This window comes from Miscanthus floridulus, chromosome 7 (genome assembly GCF_019320115.1).
Source record: "Miscanthus floridulus cultivar M001 chromosome 7, ASM1932011v1, whole genome shotgun sequence".
In the NCBI taxonomy this organism is placed as follows: Eukaryota; Viridiplantae; Streptophyta; class Magnoliopsida; order Poales; family Poaceae; genus Miscanthus; species Miscanthus floridulus.
Window position 1 is genome coordinate 118,931,815 of NC_089586.1, and position 20,375 is coordinate 118,952,189.

Consider the following 20,375-nt stretch of genomic DNA (forward strand, 5'->3'; position numbering starts at 1 on the left):
CTACACATAGTAGTTTTTGGCCAGGAAGGTCCTAAGCCAAAGGGCCCTGTGGGCATCACTCATGTTCACAAAGCCCCTGCCTTGGGCCTTGTTGTCCAGGAGGAAGGTGTAGGCAACAATAAGTGCCTCCTCACTAAAGCCAGGCATCTCCATCACAGCAAGGTACAGATTGGCATCAACATGGGCAGGTCCAGTCTCCCTAAGAGCATTGGCCACATTGTTCACAGCATCTGACATGTTAGTCAACATGAGCATCTCCTCCTCAGAGAAGTTCCCTCTCTTCCTCTTTGGGCCAGCAGCTGAGGAGGTAGGAAGCAGTTCAGTGGCCTTGCTATCCCCTCCCTGTTCACTGGGAACTATGGTGTGGGTCAAAGGAGGACCATCAGCCTTGGCACTAACACTGTCAGCCTGGTTCTGCCCTAAGGCTTCACCAGACCCAAGTGCAAACTTGCCTGTGGCCATGGCATTAGCAAAGATAGCCTCCATCTTAGTGTAGAACCTAATAGGGCAGTTAAGAAACTCTGCATCTTTAGGATGGTCCTGTAGAGTTGGGCAAATGTAGTTTAAGAAAGGCAAATGTAGGTAGTCAAGGCAAAGACGAGATCAAACTGCTACCTTGCAGTGGCCAAGGTAGTGCTCTTGCTCAAGCATGATAGCATGAGCCTGGTCATCCCAAAGAGCAGCACTAAGGTCCTTCAACTTGCTCACCCTAGCCCATTTCTGCCTCCACTTCCTTAAGTGGTTGTACACTTGAGTTGGGCTAACAACCTCCCCACAGAACTGTTTGAGGGCTTTGGCCACAGAATTCACATCTTTGTCCTTAAAAACCTTCTCAGGCCTACTACCATCACTAACAAGGGTAGCCATCCTCCTTAGCACAAAGGCAGAGGTGGTGTTGGTCCACCTCATTGCCCTCATAGCCTCATTCCCAGCTACAGGAGCAGCAACATCAATAGGGTTTGCTGCACCTGGAGCAGCACCAGCACCAGCACCAGCTGCAACAGGGGCAGCAGCACTAGCACCAGCACCAGCTACAATAGGGGTAGAACCACCATTGATGAGCTACTCCATCACTGAAGTACCAGCAACAAACCCACCCTCAAATGCACCTAAATCCATCCTAGGACTGCCATGTAATGAAATCAACAACAGAATTAGTCAAGAACAGACTGACAACAATATTAACAGTTGTATGAACTAACCACAGACTGACAGATCATGAAGAACAGAATGTTTCAAGAACAGAATGAATGAAGCATAAAATTGGTCTCAGCTTTGTCCACCAAATTATTACATCACCATGACACACACATGAGTTCCATAGCAGGGTACAGAAACTAAATTCAAGAACATATTACATCAACTAATGTTTGTTCCCCTCCCTTCCCACATAGCATTGCAAATGGCATCCCTTATTTCAGCCATGTCACCAGAGTCTTGGTCCTGATGGGCTAGGGGCAGGTTGGTTGGATCAGTAGAAGTAGTGAAACCTTCCTCATCAGGCACTACTTCATCAATGCCAAAACCTAGGATCCAGTTATGCAAAATGGCACAGGCAACTACAAGCTTCACTTGTGCCCTATACTTGTGGAAGGGTTTGTTGTCCAAGATCCTAAACCTGCCCTTCAGTGCACCTATAGCCCTCTCCACAGTCACTCTAAGTGATGAGTGCCTAAGGTTGTAGAGCTCTCTTGCATTAGTGGGCCTGTTGCTTGGGCCATACTCAGACAAATGGTACCTAACCCCCCTGTAGGGAGGTAGGAAACCATTTTTGCATGCATACCCAGCATCTACCAAGAACATTTTACCTACATAAGACATCTACTGTGAGAGTGTGTGTTAATAGGCCATGGAATATGTAATTAGTGTTGGTGTGCAATTACCTTCTGGCAAACTCAAGCCATCTTCCCTGGCTACAGCATCTACCAAAACAGTTGCATCATGGGCAGAGCCCTCCCAGCCAGCTAGGACATAAGTGAATTTTAGATCACAATTCACAGCTACCATCACATTTTGGGTGGGATCCTTTTTCCTACCCCTAAAAGCTTGTTGCATGCGCCTAGGAACCCTTGCTAGGAAATGAGTGCCATCTATAAAGCCAATGACATCCTAAAAAGTATGGGTCAGTCATTGCAATAGGTCTAATGTAACTAATGAACCCAGGGTATACAATTACCTTAAAATATGGATTCCATGTATGGCTTCCAAGAATCTTTGGGTGAGTGGTAGTGCTAGCTGGCTTTATCATTTCATTCCTAAGCTCACCCACAGCATACAACACCTGATGGAAGTGCTTGTGGACAGTTTGGATGGACCTCCTAAAGGACTGGTGGACAACCCTAAATCTTTGGTTGTGCCCTACAACATATAAAAACATGGCAACCTGCTCTTCTACTGACACCCCCTCCCTATCAGTGACAATACTCCTCTCTCTAAAAGTTCTTACTAACTTAAAAAAAGCAACTCTCTTCATCCTAATCATAGAAATACACTCTGAATCGGTGGAATTGTATATCATTCTCAGTGTTCTCTGTCTGTGCTGTTCATTTTCATCCCTAATCAGGGCCAGTGCTATAGGATCAGGTAGTGGGGTTTCAGGTTCAGGGGTTTTCCTTTTCAGCCTAGTGGACACAAAGGTAACCATAACAACAGTCAAGGCAGCTGCCTTCCTACACAGCATGTCACGGCTCAAAGACAGATCCATCTACAAGCATGTAAAAATGTAACATGATTTCAGCTTAATGTACCCTACTAGGCATCAACATGAATGTGAAATGAATGCATGCCAACAAAAGCATGGCTGCATCTTGTATGTGATGCCTCCTAGTACTATGTGGACAACATCATCGACCAATGATGGAACAAAAAACTCAGAGCAATAGTAATCAGAAATAGATCAACATCCCTAACAGATCAAGAACAACAAGGTACAAGTAACACTAACAACTGCATCAAACAGTTATGAACAGCAAGGTACAATACAAATCTGAAATAGATCAACAACCCTAACAGATCACGAGCCCAACAGATCAAGAACAGCAAGGTACAAGTAACCCTAATAGGAGCATGAAGCAGTTATAACAAGTATAAAACCCTAACAGATCATGAACATCAACGAACAAGAAACCCTAATAGGTTCAAGAAGCACCACAAAAAAGAAGATTGGGGGTCGATTTCACCTTGGCTCGGGGTCCAAACAACGGAGAGTAGGTAGATCTGGAAGTAGAGGATGCAGATCGGGAAAAAGATGAAGCAGATGCGGATGGAGAAGAAGAGGAACACCGCTGCCACGGAGTCCCAGCAGCAGCCGGAGCGGGGACGCGGCGAAGAAACTCGGCGCCAGTGACCTAACCCACAACCAGCCGGAGGTCGCCGCCGCCGCCACACACCACAACTCACCGTCGGTCTCTCACGAGGGAGGTGGAAGAGCAAGCACCGAGTGGAAGAAGGAGAGAGTGGAGAGTGAGAACCCGTATATAAAGGCCGGCGAAATCGCCGCCATTTCGCTTCGCGCGTGGCGGCCAGAGCGGGAGCGGAGAGCGGGGACGTGCATGAAGACGTTTCCCCTTCCCGCCAGAGCCCGCGTGAGCCACCCCGCCGCCGCCCAAAATCGCCCGCGTGCGTCGCAGATGAGCTCGGCTCCGAAGAAACGAGGGGTTCGGTCGTTTCCAGAGAGCCAGGCGGAGAGGTCGAATGTTGCTCTGCAAAGCCAGGCTCGCTTGCGGGCCATCGACCACAAACATGGCAACTTGCAGCCCACGGGCGCAACCGGGCCTCCGGGCCAGGGTCACAAACGCGCCCTAAGCAACTGGCAAGCACTCATCGATCAAGAAAGTACAATACATGTGCATTCAAAATAAACTCGATTAAAGAAACGTAACGTTGCAGATTACTACATGAATCGATTTCGGGGACGACACTTTCGGTGAAAATAGGGGTAAAGATAGGCCGCGGGATACTAAAAATCAAGTCACTGATTAAATCCTTAAAATAACACAGATTGCCTAAAACAATTAGAACACAGGTAATTTAGCACCCAATGATCGCATAGCTGAGACGCTGAACTTACATACCCGGGCCCGGCTCAACATTCTTTTAAAACAATTGAATAATGGCTTTTCCATGTCTTGGCCATTCAATCTTATCGAGACCGTAATTGGATAAAGTGATACAAAAGAGAGGGATACCCAATCGAAGAAAGAGCACGAAACCCTTCTATTTCTATAGGGGTACAACAAACAGTTGGAGGCAATAAAGTAGGTGAAGTGGTTGGATTTTGCGAGCTATTCCAACCACTGCTGGATGTGACGGCCGAACAAGAATCTACTACCATTAAGCTAGTTTGCTTTGGTCAGAGTTCAGGGCATCCACGTCGCCCAAATTTCTTCCTGTCGTTTGATCCCCCGTTACATGCTTCAGACCTCTTCAATCGGATTTTACCGGAACCGGATACTCGTGATTCTCCCTTTCTCGACTTCTTCTCTGCTTCTTTCTACCTTCACTGGCTTCTGCTTCAAATCCGGTCAGCCAAATATATTAGCCAGCTTCCGCTTCAGCTTCCACACACTTCTCCTCTCCCCCTCCTCTCTCTATCCTCTTCCCTCTCTCTCCCTCCCCGACGCAAAAAAGAAGCACGCGGGCGGAGCGGCGGTGCCCTCAGCACGTGCCGCAGCGCCGCACGTGCCCCCTCCGGTGGCCGCCGCAGCGGCTTACTCGGCCCTGCCTCCTCCAAACGCTCCACGTGCGGTACACAAAACCCTACCTCCTCCTCCTCGTGTCTTGCCGGCCAGAACCGTGCCGCATCCTCACCGCGCGAGGGGCTGATGGGACGTGACGGCGCGCGTGGGCTGCGACGCGCCACCATGTCCATGCCCCAATGGGTGACCGCCGCCAGCGACTCCTCCGCACGAGCAGGCCACGCCAGTGGCCGCCAGCGTCGCTGTCCCACGGCGCTACCTTCTCTCGTCATCCCGCGCCTGCTGCTGTGCTCCACGAAACCCTATCGCTGAGGCCGAGCAGGGTGACGGTGCCAGGGGGTCCGTGCCAGCTGCCTCCCTGTGAAGCGTCACGTTGGTGGTCGCTGCCGCCGCCGCCGCCCCTCTCCAAAGACACCGACGCGGGCTGGACTTGGCCTGGTTCCCTCTTTCTCTCTCTCACTCTCCGGGAGTGACAAAATGATTGTGTGCAATTTCTATCCTTCGTGTGTGTTTTGTAAGCAGCATTGTCCCCTGCCAGACTTGCCTATCTGAATAAGCCAAATATGGCGTATTGACTTGCTAAATGAATTGAGTTATTTTTTGTCACATCCTATTTAGCTGTGTAAAAATTTTCTGTTGCCTGCAGGAAGCAATACATGTGAATGTTTATTCTGTGCTTATGCAGATTCAAATGTCGAGTACAACTATTTTACATGGTAGTTTAACATAACTGAATAATTTAAGGTGCAGCTTATGTTTCACATCTGGAGCCTTTTACTTATTAGTTGTTATTTGTTTACTGAAATGAAGATGTTTAATGCTTTTTTACCCATGTCTACCTTTTACTTATTAGTTGTTATTTGTTTATTGAAATGGAGATGTTTAATGCTTTTTTACCCATGTCTACTACTTTTCACGAGATCTCCAGGTTTAGTTTGCACTAATGAAATGCTGGTCAAAATTGTGTCCGTTCTCTATATCCTGTGATGATTGATACTTTGAAATGAAGAAATACCCGCTAAGCAACTAATTCTTCCATATAAATTATAGACATGGTTGCCTCCTTGAAACTACGGCCGTTATTGACAGCAATAGTGTATTGTCTATATTTTTGGAAAAAGGGTTCCGTTGGTTGATAAAAAATGTGGACGTTCTTGACCTTTATATACAATTTACTACTTCAAACATAGATCTCTCACTATATTTTTGTGGAATAATTATATGAAAATGTTGAATATAACTGTTGGTGATTTTTCTTACAATGCATTCATTTCTAACCACTGGATGACCTGTAAGGAGAATCTTAGAGTATGTCCACTTTTTGCTGAATATTAAATATCTAATGCACTTATTTGGGGATATTCATATTGTACACACTACTATGGAGCTTGACATGTGAGGAGAACAACTAAGTGTTAAATATCTGTTCTGCTTATCGCTTGTTTCTAGAATTTTGTGCCATGAATATAGGTGTGCTTTCTTAGCTTCCTACAAGTATCTATGATAAAAAAATGTCATCCTGTATGCCTACAGCTAGATTATGACTATTATCTAAAATCTTATGGTTGCTAGGTAATTGGTGTTTTTTCCTCTGCTCTTTTCAGTTTGGCAGCACCTGCAGCAAAATAGTCCTCTGTTTTCAAGCCATACTATATGACGCTAATGCTTAAAAATCCTTCAGGCATCCCTTGTATGTCTCTTCCTATTGGCTGTAATTCCATTCTATGTAAGACCTTTATTTCCGGTCTTGTTACGTGAGGTTGCTCATCAGGGATACGCAAGAGGAACATGTGAGCAACAGATGCTATTTCTCATCAATGGCGAATTATTACAGTTGGATAGGCTGTATCAGGTAGAATTTGCTGTCAACCCATGAAGCATTTTTTAAAACATATTAATGATAATGAAATGCAGTGTGCTTCACCGTGAAATTTTAAAATTATCTTTAGTACTGCTATACTAAAGGAAATTATTAGGGGAGGTAACTAGACAAACTAGGGTATATCTTGAGCCCATGAGCAGTGCATATTTGTATTGAAATTATACATTTACAAATTAGGGTGCTTCTCAAGACCAATTAGGTGTCAACTGATGAGTACTTTTTTAGAATTTTGTTGATGGGAATGTAAATGTGCTCTGCTAACTTATTCTAAGTATCTATGGTCAGCTCTTGCCATTTCAGTAGTTCCTATTAAATTTTCTACGGTCAATGCACCATTTAGTCCCAAACTTAGATACGTACTGTGAGCAACAGATGCTATTTCTCATCAATGACGAATTATTACAGTTCGATAGGCCGCATCAGGTACAATTTGCTGTCAACTCATGAAGCATTTTTTAAAACATATTAATGATAGTGAAATGCAGTGTGCTTCACCGTGAAATTTTAAAATTATCTTTAGTACTGCTATACTAAAGGAAATTATTAGGGGAGGTAACTAGGACAAACTAGGGTATATCTTGAGCCCATGAACAGTGCAGATTTGTATTGAAATTATACATTTATAAATTAGGGTGCTTCTCAAGACCAACTAGGTGTCAACTGATGAGTTGTTTTTCAGAATTTTGTTGATGGGGATGTAAATGTGCTCTGCTAACTTATTCTAAGTGTCCATGGTCAGCTCTTGCCATTTCAGTAGTTCCTATTAATTTTTCTATAGCCAATGCACCATTTAGTCCCAAACTTAGATACGTACTGTCTGTGCGCGCATTGTCATCCTCTGTCCTATTTGGGTCGCTCAAAGTTTGAAATTCGTTGTTTTATCTTTCTGACAAATGGGAAATCAGTTCATCTGCATCTCCTAGTTTACTGTTGTCAAAACAAGGTTTTCTGGTTAAGCGAGGATAAAAAGTTCATTACCTATCCAGTGTTGGAGCTTCTTGCCTGATCTGAATAGAGCAGTGTCAGCAGAAACCGCGTTGCTATTGCAATGATAAGTTCCGCTTCTCACTACTTTGATACTTCTGGTTCATGCTTGTTGTCATTGAATAGTTGTTTTCCCCCCTCACAGCCTTTGGTGCAGTCATCAAGTCAATTGCAGAGGCCAGGACATGTGCCAACAGCCCAATTCTACCTAGGTACAACCATCTTCCAGCTTGCTCCATTGCTCTACTACGTGCAATATGTGACGTAGGATTAAGTTGTTCAGTCAATGTTATGCACACTTTTACAGTTATTGGTTCAGCCTTGCTCTGCTTTTTTCCTGGCAGTCTGCCTATTTCCACTGCAATTTGTGCAGCCATTCTTTCGCTTTTGGCATTGTTTGCTTTTCCTTATTATTGTTGTTTATCGTATATGCATAGATAAATTTGTGTGTACATAAATATAGATCTGAATTCCCCACAATGATGTGTATAATTTTTCCTATAAAAAATGCTAATTTTTTGCCATGCTAGATGTCAGACCTAATTTTAAGGATAAAATTGAATGCACTATCTTATGTGTGCCAAGGGATCAATCACACACATAAGCTGACAAATTACAGAAAGTATCATCACGGTGTCTCTTACATCAAGAATCATAATATAACTTAGTCTTATACATCACAGGGAAAAATAAAAGGTAACTCTCTCACGTGGAACACCATCACAGGGAAGGTCAACTGGTTGACCATAAGCCTAAAAATCCTTAGGAAATTCTTCATACCCGTTGTCATCTGTTACCCATCCGGGATTTTTATCCAAATAAAGAGAATAAACAAGCTTAAGTACATCCCGTACTTAACAAGTTAACATGGGGTTATGAAGCTCAAAAGGTTGACACTGGTTTACTGCAGTTAGCATTTTTAGTATGACAAGCTTTTATTATCTGATATTATCAAATTATGCTTAAGCTCATATTTATTCCCATATGATCATATATCAGGGCCAAGTGTACCATATACCATCATAGAACAACTTAAATGATCAACAACAAGTAACCAGTTATTCTGTGAGTTTTTCGGGCCGCTCGTGATCGTGAGCACGGCTGTTATAACAGTTTGTTACCCTCTGCAGAGGTGGTGCACATTCACCGTGAGTCGTGATTCCCATATGCCCGGGTTAATTACTCCCATGTCACTACCAAGGTGAGCGGGCAGGGTACACTATGAAGCCATTTCATAGGTTTCTCTAACAAGTTAGGGTCGCTAGGTTTCCTTGGCAGACAGATGTAGGAACCCCCCTTTCCTATGGCACATATCCATCGCGGCTATACTCATAGGAACAGAGGCAGCCCTATACCCAACATGGCAAGCCCCATTTGCGCCAAAAAGGTAACCTCTAACTAGCTAGAAAAGGTCCTATTACTGAGCTAAAGTCAGAGCCATATGACTCTCCCAGTTGCACTGTCAGTCCCAGCTTTTGCCGACAGATAAGTCCTTATGGAGGGCCAGGAGCAACATGCTCAAAAGTCATTTGCACCGTCGCCCTATGGAACAGTTGTTATAAATCATGTTATACTTTTAGTTCCATAGAATCATTCATCATCGTATAGATCATGTTCATTTAGAGCACTAGCAATCTACCCATATGCAAATACCCCATAGGAGACAAGGAATAGGATAAACATTCACTAGGATGTCCTTACGGGTATCAAATTAGACACATGCAAATGAGTAATTGATTAAAGTGAAATAGGACATCAAGGTAGGTCCATGCTATACTTGCCTTGGTTCACAAACTCTTGCTGGTCCTGCTGGTCGTCGAAGAATTCTTGGTCTCCAACGTTCTCCTCATCGTCTGAACGCGACCAACACGGCAACATACAACATTCCAAAAGCATTCATGCAAAGCAAACATTCCTATCATTAGAATAGTACACCAACAGTATAGAAACAAGATAAAATGTTTGTGAAAATAATCTACATCTCGCTACGATCACGTCAACGCTAAGTTCACGAAAAACGGAGCTAAAATGCGAAAGTTATGATTTAAATAGGATTTCCTATAGCAATATATTTAATTAAATCTAACCAGAAAATTAAAATGTTCCAAACTTGACTAACAGTGATTCTAACATGTAGATTATGAAATTACGAAGCTAACGCGATTTGAACGGATCAATTCAGAGCTAAAACGACAATTTTATAAGCAAAACAGTTCAAATGGCATTTCTGTAAATACTGAAAACGTATTTTAGACTAAAGTAGTGAACTTTACGTTTTCAAAATGAGAATGTGTAATCGGGGAAATGCGCTTTGGACTGCGGGTTGGACATAGAAAATTACAGGGTCTCTTTAGCAAATTGACCCCCGAAGGGGTATCGGCCAATCTGAGCTGTCGGATTAGAAAGGAATGGCCAGAAACGAATCCGGGGGAGAGAGAAGAAGGATGGCCGGCCGGAACAGTGGCAGCACGGTGGCTCAGCCATGAACGGCGGCGAGAGCTCACCGACGAGCTCAGTTAGGGGGCTAGGGTTCACCAATCGAAGAACTGAGAGCACCGGGGTAAGCGGGGGGAGTAGGGGGTCTCGGCCAGGCCAAAGAAGTGGCCGGAGGGGAAGGCCGAGGCGGCGGTCGCCATGGCCGGCGTCCAAGAGCAAGCGGCGCTCGCGGCTACGGCGCTAGAATCCGCCTAACGCCAAAGAAAAAGGCCGGGGAGAAAGAGGAGAGCAAGGGGAGGCTCACAGCGGGGAAATCGGTGTCGGAGTCGGCTCGGGGAAGGCGGCCGACGCAGACGGCGAACGGCGGTCGGCGGAGCTCCTCCGTGCAGCGGTTGCTGGGGCTTCCGAGGCGACAGCGAGGCGAAAACGGAGCGGGGAACAGCAGAGGGACGCGTGGGGGAGGCTCGGCTTCGCTTAAAAAGAGGTCGGGCGCGGGGGGAGGCGCTCCCACGATCGGAGGCGTGGGCGGCGGTTGCCCAGGCGCACGCGCGGGTGGTTTTCGAGTCGCGCGGGAGGAAGGGGACGGCACCGACAGGCGGGGCCCGGGCGTCAGTGGCTAGGGAAGGGAGGCGCGGCGACGGTTGCTGGAAGGCCGCTCGGCTGGGCTGGGCCGGAGCGGGGCTAGGCCGGTGCAGGTGCTGGGCCGCGCAGCGCGCAAGGGGGAGGCCGAGCTGGGCTGGCAGGGTGCTTCGCGCGAGCTGGGCCACGGGGAGGAATTGGGCCAGCGGGAGGGAGCTGGGCCAGCAGGCCGGATTAGAGAGAGAGAGAGGAGGTTATTTCCTTTATTTATTTTATTTTTTTTCCAAATAAATTTTCCAAATGATTTTCAAATTTCAATTCTCTTTGAAAACTTTTATCAATATCAAACATTCACAAAATAATATGCAACAGCATGTATGCATTACTCGTAGCTAATCTTATATTTGATTTTAGTTTTATAAAAGTTATTATTTTCCTATATTTGTATGCACACATAATTGCTTAAATAAATCAATTTAGCTATTTTAAAAGAGTGCAAATTTTAGGGTGTTACACTAGATGACATTCAACGACTGAAATACATTACAAAAGAAAGAACTATATAATATTATTATTGTTACTATTTGGACAGCCGTACAAGTCATTGAGTAACTACCCTGCCTAATGAACTTTACTTTAGAAGATTAGAAATGTACTTAAATCCTTGCAAACCTACTGCTCACAAGTTGAAGCCCCCTCTCCCCCTCCTTTTTTTCTCCAATTCTTTGTTTCTTTTCCGTGCTGGCTTCTCAAAACGCCATTATGGTGTTTGCCATTTTATTTATTTTTTCTTCCCTCTTATTTTCCTTACGAAACATCTCCATCTGATAGGATTGCATTATCCGCTCCCAATTCTGAAATGCTTGTTACAGTTGTTTGATTAGTTGATACTGAAAACTGGTCCTTATTCCACGACGACTATTTTTAATTGATAGAAACCATGCTTATGGCAGTTGGTTACACACTAAACCTGCAGATAGCAATTGTATGCAGATAATGGGGCAGCAAAGTTGTTAGCATTTGTGCTACTTTCCTTTCCTCTCATATTGAAATTTGTGCCGCTTCGTTCCTCATGCACACGCACATGGAAATGGGGTTGCCACGCATTCTGATTTCTGACCAAAACCTTTTTTAACTGATGATTCAAAACATGTTTTTTTTTCTTTCTTACATTAGCATCTTTGGTTGGATAGCCGACGCGCGCCCGTGATGGACTAGTGAATACCACACCGAAGAGTCAAGATCGGGCTCCCTGGCGTTGAGCAGGGAAGCAAAATAAATAGGTGCGGTAAGACACATATTTCGCAACACGTCTACCATCTTCAATGTTAAGTGAGCATCGAGGCAGATTAGTACGGTTATGTCGCCTATAATAGCAAAGTACAATATGCAGATCACATGTTACATGTTACAGAACAGACACCTCGAACCAAAGCACATCAGCAGGCCATAGCAACTTAGCATGACACATAATTATGGTTTGGCCACATCATATATATGGTCGGCAGCCTCCTTATAAAGTGTGACCTCAAAATACATGAACTTATCACCAACCAGTCCGATCTGGGAGAAACACGGACTCCATAGCAGCTTGCAGAAATACGATCGATAGCATGGCATGCCATGAGGCACCTGCACAAAGAAACAAGACATCAAGATGACTAGAGTTGCGAACTGGTCATAGATCAGTTGGTTATGTTTCTTGTGATGGAACATGTTCATTCGGGTTTAAGTCCTCAATCTGGTACGGGTGCTCGTATTTTTTTGGATTTATTTCAGGATTTAACGGCTCTATGCTTTCAGTGGTAGGTGACGTCCCATCGACAGCGAGGCGCCTATGATGACTTAGTGAATCACGAGATCTGCTGGCTTAGTCCGTCAGAGGTGCTCATAGAGGTAGGGTTTGCGTACGTGTGTTCATAGGGATGAGTATGCGTGCGTGTTGTGGGCATCTGCGTTGTACTGTGTAATTTTTTTAAAAAAATATATGACTGGAGTTAATCTTAGTATTTACACAGATTTATTAAGCAAAATCGAATTTGAACAAGGGAAAAATTATGTGCAGGAAAATGTAAACAATTATATAACAAATCCCTAGCTCGAACAAACTGCTGGGCAGGAAGACTAATTCTCCTTTCAGTTATTATGCGTGTCAAACTAATTATTTCCTAGCATGCATTTTTTGTTGGCATATTCAGATATTTCAAGAAGAAAATGAAAACTCATGATACCTTTCTACTCAGGCATTCTTTAGCACTTTCGCAAGTGCTTGGAATGCGGCTGTACTGCACCTTCTTGATTGACGAGTACTTGTCAGATGCTGAATTTTTCCGATTAACCCAACATGATTAGGAATTGGAGAAAGCCCATTGCTCATTCTCTTACGAAGCAGTTCAAGATCAAGCACCATCTTATCATCTGCTGCTGCATAGGATGGATACACCCTCATGTTACACCGAGCCCCTAATACTGATCTCCAGAACGGGAAAAAACTTCTCTTTGTGTTTGTTGGATCCCATCCTCCAGTTACTTTCTTTCTCTCCACTGACTGCTCTGATCACACGCCTCTGTCGCTGAGGTTAAACGCCATGCCCTCGGCCAAACCACAATTCCGGTTTGAGTCGTTCTGGCCGTCTATGGAAGGCTTCATTGAGGTTGTCACCTCGGCATGGTCGGTCGGCTTGCACAACGCCGATGCATGCAGGCTGCTTGACTTCAAACTGCGAAACATGGCCAAGGCACTGCGTGCCTGGAACGCCAAGTCCATCGGAAGCGTGCGATCGCAGCTCATCATGGCTAGGCTAATTGTTGGCGAATTGGACATCGCTCAAGAAGCCAGAACTCTCTCGGACGATGAGATTGCACTGCGAAGGGAGCTCAAGCACACCATCCTTGGCCTCGCGTCGCTGTCCAGGACGATTGCACGGCAGAGGTCCTGCATCCGCTTCCTGCACGAAGGGGACACAAACACCAAATTATTTCACCTGCAAGCGTGCCATCGGAAAAAAAAAAAGCTACATCCCAACTTTTGAGCATGATGGCCATTTGTTCTCGGATCTGGAGACCAAGGCCGACGTGATTTATGAGTACCACAACAACATCCTGGGCACCTATTTCTCGCGCGCAAGAAACATCAATTTGGCGCAGATTGGCATGGCGCAGATTGACCTCAGTGACCTCGCCTCCGAGTTTACTGAAGATCAGGTCTAGGCCGTCATCAGAGAGATCCCGAACGACCGAGCTCCGGGGCCTGATGGTTTTACCGGTAGGTTCTACAAGGCAACTTGGGGCATCATAAAGGATGATTTTGTTGCGGTGTTTAACTCCTTCTGGGCGCTCGACCGAAGAAACTTTCATTTGCTCAACACGGCCAACATGGTACTGCTCCGAAAAACTGCCGCCCCGTCTGGCCTGAAGGACTACCGAGCCATCAGATTGATGCACAGCATCGGAAAGCTTGTTGCCAAGGCGCTGGCCACTGGCCTGGCACCGCACTTGTCTGCCCTCATCAAGCACAACCAAAGCGCTTTCATCCGGGGAAGGTCCATTCACGACAACTTCACGGCAGTTCAGCTCGCCTGTCGCTGGCTATATAGCCGTCGCTGCCCTGCCGTCCTGATGAAGATCGACATCGCCAAGGCTTTCGATTCAGTCTCTTGGGAATTTCTCATCCAACTCCTTACGTTCATGGGCTTTCCGGCAAGGTGGACCGAATGGATCGCCATACTTCTCTCCATGGCCACAACGAGAGTTGTGGTGAACCGGAGGTCGGGCATGAGAATCTGCCACGCGCGCTGTCTATGGCAGGGCGACCCTCTCTCCCCCATGTTGTTCGTCGTCGTTATGGAGGTGCTCAACAACATGATCTCGGGCGCGGACAGACATGGGGTGCTTTTGCCCCTGCCATCGGCAAAAAATAAGGAACCGTGCCTCTTTGTATGCGGATGATCTAGTCGTCTCGCCCACAGCGGCGGACTTGAGGTGCATTCGGGCCATCCTCGACCTTTTCGCTGACGCCTCGGGGCTTGTCACGAATATGGACAAGTGCTCGATCTCGCCTATCCGCTGCACTGACGATGACATGATCGCCGTCCTGGAGGCATTCCCGGGACAGCTTGCCCCCTTTCCGTGCAAGTAACTGGGAATTCCGCTTACTCTACTGAAGCCTCGTCGAGCTGATGAACAATCGTTGATTGACAAAGTGGCAGCGCAAGATCCCCACCTGGAAGGCGGGACTTCTCAATGACGCGGGACATGCAACACTGACCAAGGTCACCCTTTCAGCCATTCCTGTTCATGTCTCCATCGCCTCTGGTCTCTCCGACTGGGCGCTGAGGTAGCTGGACAAGCGGCGCCGCGCGTTTCTTTTGGCTGGAACAGAAGCCGTAGCCCGGGGAAAGTGCAGGGTCTCCTGGCGGACTGTGAACGCTCCCACGTGCTATGGGGGGTTAGGTGTCCTGGACCTGTAACTCACGGGCTTCGCTCTACGTCTGCGTTGGGAGTGGCTACGCAGTGTTCGACCTGATCTGGGGTGGTGTGGCCTTATGGGGAGGAAGGAACGTGAGGTCCAATGCATGTTCCAGTCATCCGTCACGGTCGCCATTGGAGACGGGCAGTCGGCTCGGTTTTGGACCGACTAATGGCTTCCGGACGGGCCGATCTATCTCTTTGCTCCTCACTTGTTCGCCGCCATTGGCAGGCGTTGCCGTAAGAAATCGGTGCGAGAGGCTATCACCAACAGAAGCTGGGTCCGTGACATCCGAGGGGCACCTACCGCCGAAGTCCTCTGTGACTACGTCGTCGTTTGGGAGAAGGTTGCCGGGGTGGTCCTTGACGACCTTACAAGCGATAGGTTCATCTGGCGCTGGACTGCAGACGGGACGTACTCTGCCTCCTCTGCATACAGAGCCTTCTTCATTGGAATGACATCCCTTACAGGCGCAAAGGAGTTATGGAAGGCTTGGGCTCCGCCCAAATGCAAGTTCTTCTTTTGGTTACTGTTGCACGATAGATTTTGGACAACGGCGAGAAGGAAGCGTCGCGGATTGCAGGATGATGATATGTGCGCTTTCTGTGACCAGAAGCAGGAAACGGCGCAACACCTGGCGGGAGGTTGTATTTTTGCCAGATAAGTGTGGTACAGGGTGCTTGCACCCATCGGCATGGATCATCTAGCGCCACAGCCTGGGACATCGTTTCTTGATTGGTGGTTGCAGAGCCGACTCCAGCTCGGGTTGGCGCGTCGCAAAGGCTTCGACTCCCTCGTAATCCTTAGGGCGTGGTGCCTCTAGAAGGATCGGAATCAGTGGGTTTTTGACGGTGTCTGTCCGACGGCCATCCCGGTTGCTATCTCTGTTGTGGAGGAAGCGGATCGCTGGTCTCAAGCGGGGTTCGGCCACCTCGCCGCGCTTTGGGCGGCCACAGATAGCGGTTGAGCTTCACCTGCCCTTTCGTTGCAAATTTTCTTTTATGTAATATCAGTCTAGTTGTGCCGCTGCTAGTTGCATGGTTAACTTTGTTTGGCCATAGTGTGCCACTCGCGTCCTAGGCCAACGGCGTTTAACTTTGTAACAACTCATTTTCCTACTTAATGATATACATGCCAAGCATGGTCGTGAAAAAAAAGAACCTTGATCAATAAAAATTAAGTGTCGTGAAACCCAAGAGCATTCATGTTTCAGCATGATCAGTCATAGAACTTGATTCACAGAATTCTCATTGCTAATGGATGATGTGATATTTAAGCCACTACTCACAATCAACATGATGAGCAGCTGAACCATTATGGTTCGTGGCAGAAACAGAGGAAACACTAGAAGAGTATAAAAAGATTGTGCTAGTTGCATAACAATAATAAGTCGATGTCTTTATTTTCACACGGGATGTTACTTGGCGATCTACATTATTTTTCCGTGCCATTAAGCAAATTTCAACAAAAGGATCGTGAACAACCAATAGTTATCCGCATTCTTTAACTTTCATTCTATCTCTTTGTCCAATAGCATAAGGAACAATGTCCAAAAAATGAAGGAAAATAGAAATGTTTCTAGAACATGGAAAATAAGAGACCTAGCGGTGTTGTTTATTATTTATTAAAATCTCACAGCAACTTGAACTGAATTCTATCATCTATTGGTTTGCAATTCCCTTCACTAGCTTGTATTTACATACTCTTACTTGTGCTAGTGACTAGAGTTGTTCTTGTAACTAGTTGACTCGTGTAGTTCACTAGTTGCTCTCTTGTGCTAGTAAGCTTGTTTAGCTTAGTAGCTTTGCTTAGCTTGTGTAGCTAAATTGTTTAGCTCTCTAGTTTAGCTTGTGTAGCTTTGCTAGTTGAGTAGTGCTAGTGTGCTTAGGCTTTGTGTGCTTTGCTCACTAGTATGTATAAGTGCTTCCCTTTTGCTTGAAATACTAATTGCATAGGTCTGTGTAACCTTCCCAACTAAAATTGTTTATGTGAGTCTACCTAGCCCGGCACCTTAGTTGCTCAATTAGGATCTTTTGTAAGGTGCATTGTGATAAATAGAGGGGTGTAGTCTTGGCTAGACCGTTTAGTTTAATTTCGCTTTTGTCTCGGTTAGCCGACGCATTTAAGTTTTAGAAAGAACTATTCACCCCCTCTAGTTCACCATCTCGAAGCATTTATTCCGCTTTTTGTCATGCCCTCTTGATACGGCTCTAAGCTCAACAAGTCATTTTTTCTTGTGTTTGTGGCGGAAAAGTTTTGCAGTCCCACTAACATGGATGGATGGGCCAAGCAAAAAGAATGTTTGTAACCAAGTTAAAAAATACTTTTGGCTTGTAATACCCTACGTGCAATTGTTCCATCATGAGAAGCTCGTAACAAAGCAAAATATATTATTAAGTTTTTTTCTTCGCGAGAAGCTTATCACAAGTAGAAATGAAGTGATCACATCATGATTGACAAACAATGTAGTAAAGTGGCATGGGTAGTGTTAGAATATGATACCCCTAATTATGTGCAGCAGCCCTCGGATCTTTGAAAGGATGTTGCGAGTATGACACAAGCTTGCACCGTATCAAGAACGATGTAGTCGAATCGTGTAGAAAGCCCTAGATGACGATGAAGCAACCACAACAAGAGATTATGATTTGGCGAAGCCGGCCGCAAATTCTATTAGCACAACTCCAAAAGAGTACAAGTGATTGTCGCTCTCTCACAACCCTACTTTACCCTCTAGGACCCACTGATTCTTGCCCTATACAAGAATCTAGTGCAATAGAACTGTATAATCTAATCCTCTTGAGCGCTCCTAATTGCTCCGTACAAGCCTTAGATGAGACCCTTGTGTTGGCTTGGTTGATGCGTATGGCCTCTACCTCTTGTTTATATAGTCCTCTTCAAGGCCCTCGTACAAGCAAATAGGAGTCCTATTCCTAGTATGATTCTACACTCAAGACCTAACAAAACTAGAAGCCGTTATAGCACACCTCTCTTGAGTCCTATTCCAAGTAGGATTTGACTCATCATACAAGAGGTAGTAGGCCACACATCATCAGTGGTGCAAGATGATACAAAAATTAAATTTAGAAGAGGGCTTGAGTAACTAAACAATTTGTAAGACACTTGAACAATAATTTTATTTAGAATGGACCTAAAGCCTACCTTAATTCGGCACCAATAGAAATTACACAACCACAAGATAGTAGTGGGATAAAAAAAAGATGAAAGAATGAGAGGGAAAGAGAGACAAAACTAGCTTTAAACAAAAAAAAAAAATCATCAACGATAGTTGTTCGTGTCGATGGATTGATCAATCAAACAAAGAAACAGAATTATTTCTAAAATATTTTTCAAGTAAGAAAAAATAATTATCATAGTGAGAGTACCCACTCAGACTATTTATGCAGGCCATCTGGCTAGTTTTTAGCAGCAGTATCGGTCCGTACGTACGTGTAAATCTGTACGCGTTGGCTGTTCTACTACTACTGCAGCAGAACTTTTATCAGGGTAGCCTTTCCAATTCCTACCGGACCCGCTTGCGATCGCGTCAGCGCAACTGCCGCGCGCTAGTTTTTTCACTGGTCGTTTCAGGCCCCGCTTCGCAGATCTGCCCCTATCCCTACGGAGCGCAAGTGCGGCGTAGCCTTTTACCGATCCTCCGCTGGCTGATTTACTAGAACAGTATCGGGGGCTGGCCAGCCCAGCCAGCGAGCCCGCCCCAGCCGATCACGCTTTGCCGCACCGGGTAGGGGCGACCCCGTCATTGCGCACTCAACCAAACCTGCGCGAGCCTGGAGCCTCGCTCTGCGCCTCTGCCTTTCTTAACCGTCACCTCGGCGGCGCCCAACCGCAACCGCTCGCTGTGACTGTGACCGCGCCCGTACGCGCCGCGGGGGCCCGGCGGTGGTTTCTGGTTGGCCGCAGGGGCTGCCGGCCGTTAGACGAGTCCCCTCCGCCGGCGTGGGGCCGCCGAAAGCGCCCGGTCCTTCTCCCCCACTTCCACCCGCTGGCTTGCTTTGGGTGCTCGCCCCCACGAGGCCACGACGCTGCGCCTGCGCAGGGACGCGCCGGCCCGGCCACTTCCACGAACCGCAGACGCAGGCCGGGGCAGGGGACGCCGCACCCCGGACGCCTTCGCCCGCGTACCACCACCGCTGTCCTTGCATCCGATGGAGTACGCGCGGGGCGGCAGCGCGGTGGACGAGCGAGCGACCGGGTGCGTCCCGCACATTTTCCACAGGCGAACACGGACACGACACGCCCATGCTGCCATGCAGATGCAGCACTGCACGAACGTATCTCCGTACATGATTACCAGGTACTGTACATAGGTCGTCGCAGTTTTGCCATTGCATACTACAGCAGGCCCAATGCAAGTACTCGCGTCGTCGATCGTGGACGTGTGCTTGCCGTGTTGGGTCAAAGAACGGGGCAATCATTTTTCGTTGGAAAGCTGCAGGGATAGCTGGGGCCGAGACTTTTGCAGAGGTGCATGTGTCAGGAATATCGTTCGCAGATGCAAGCGGATTCGGTATACTCCCAGCAGGCCAGCAGATGACACACACGCAACATGCAAATATGCAGCGGGAGTCCCCATCGATCCGTCTTCGTTCTTCGCTTCACATAAAGCTGTGGTGAGCCTGTGATGTGAGCAGGACGAGGAGGACTGGTGCACGAAGAAAGAAAAGGGGGAAAAAACTCTGCCGCCTGAGATTTTCACGGAGGGCACTGTTGATGCGCCCGATGGCAACCTATGGAGGAGTGGAGTAGGATGGTCCAGACCTAAAGTGCTGGACAGAGATTACTTTCTCATGTGAAAAGATGCCTCTGGCAGTCGTTAGCTTTGAGTGGTCAGATCTTGACTAGGCGCAGAGCAGTGCAGATGGTCCTCGCATTTTTTTGACCGCGCGCCCGATAGTTTTGGTGGGTGTTTGTTACCAATTTAGTAGTTGTCTCATCAAATATTTAGTCATCTGTATAGATTATTAAATATAGATTAATTACTTAGTTTGTGACTAATTTGTGAGATGATTTTTTAAAGTCTAATTAGTTCATGATTTGACAATGTGGTGTTACAGTAAATATATGCTAATGCCGGATTAATTAGGCTTAAAAATTTCATCTCGTGGGATCCTGACGGATTATGTAATTTGTTTTTTTATTAGATGCAACACCCTCGTTTGACATCTCCTAAATTTTAGTCACTGAATTCAAAAAAAAAAAAAAACCTATATTCACACGACGTTGGCTGGTGCAGCTACTACACATATGCATATGCTGCTGCGCCTAGCTGGTCGATCGGAAACGATCACTGATGAATCGAGGATGGACC

General features: G+C 46.4%; 2 protein-coding genes across 2 annotated transcripts; both read right to left on the reverse strand.

Annotated features, from left to right (window-relative positions):
• On the reverse strand, window positions 1-1,119 carry LOC136466131 (uncharacterized). Its single transcript, XM_066464592.1, has 3 exons — window positions 1,083-1,119; window positions 616-1,031; window positions 1-540 (listed from the first exon to the last, which is right to left on the reverse strand). Exons 1-3 carry the CDS (start codon window positions 1,117-1,119, stop codon window positions 1-3), a joined length of 993 nt encoding a protein of 330 aa, XP_066320689.1.
• A 240-nt stretch (window positions 1,120-1,359) lies between these two features.
• LOC136466132 (protein ALP1-like) lies at window positions 1,360-2,644 on the reverse strand. The gene is made up of 3 exons (XM_066464593.1): window positions 2,177-2,644; window positions 1,884-2,109; window positions 1,360-1,808 (listed from the first exon to the last, which is right to left on the reverse strand). The coding sequence occupies exons 1-3, from the start codon at window positions 2,642-2,644 to the stop codon at window positions 1,360-1,362; spliced, it is 1,143 nt and encodes a 380-aa protein (XP_066320690.1).
• Window positions 2,645-20,375: the final 17,731 nt, after the last annotated feature.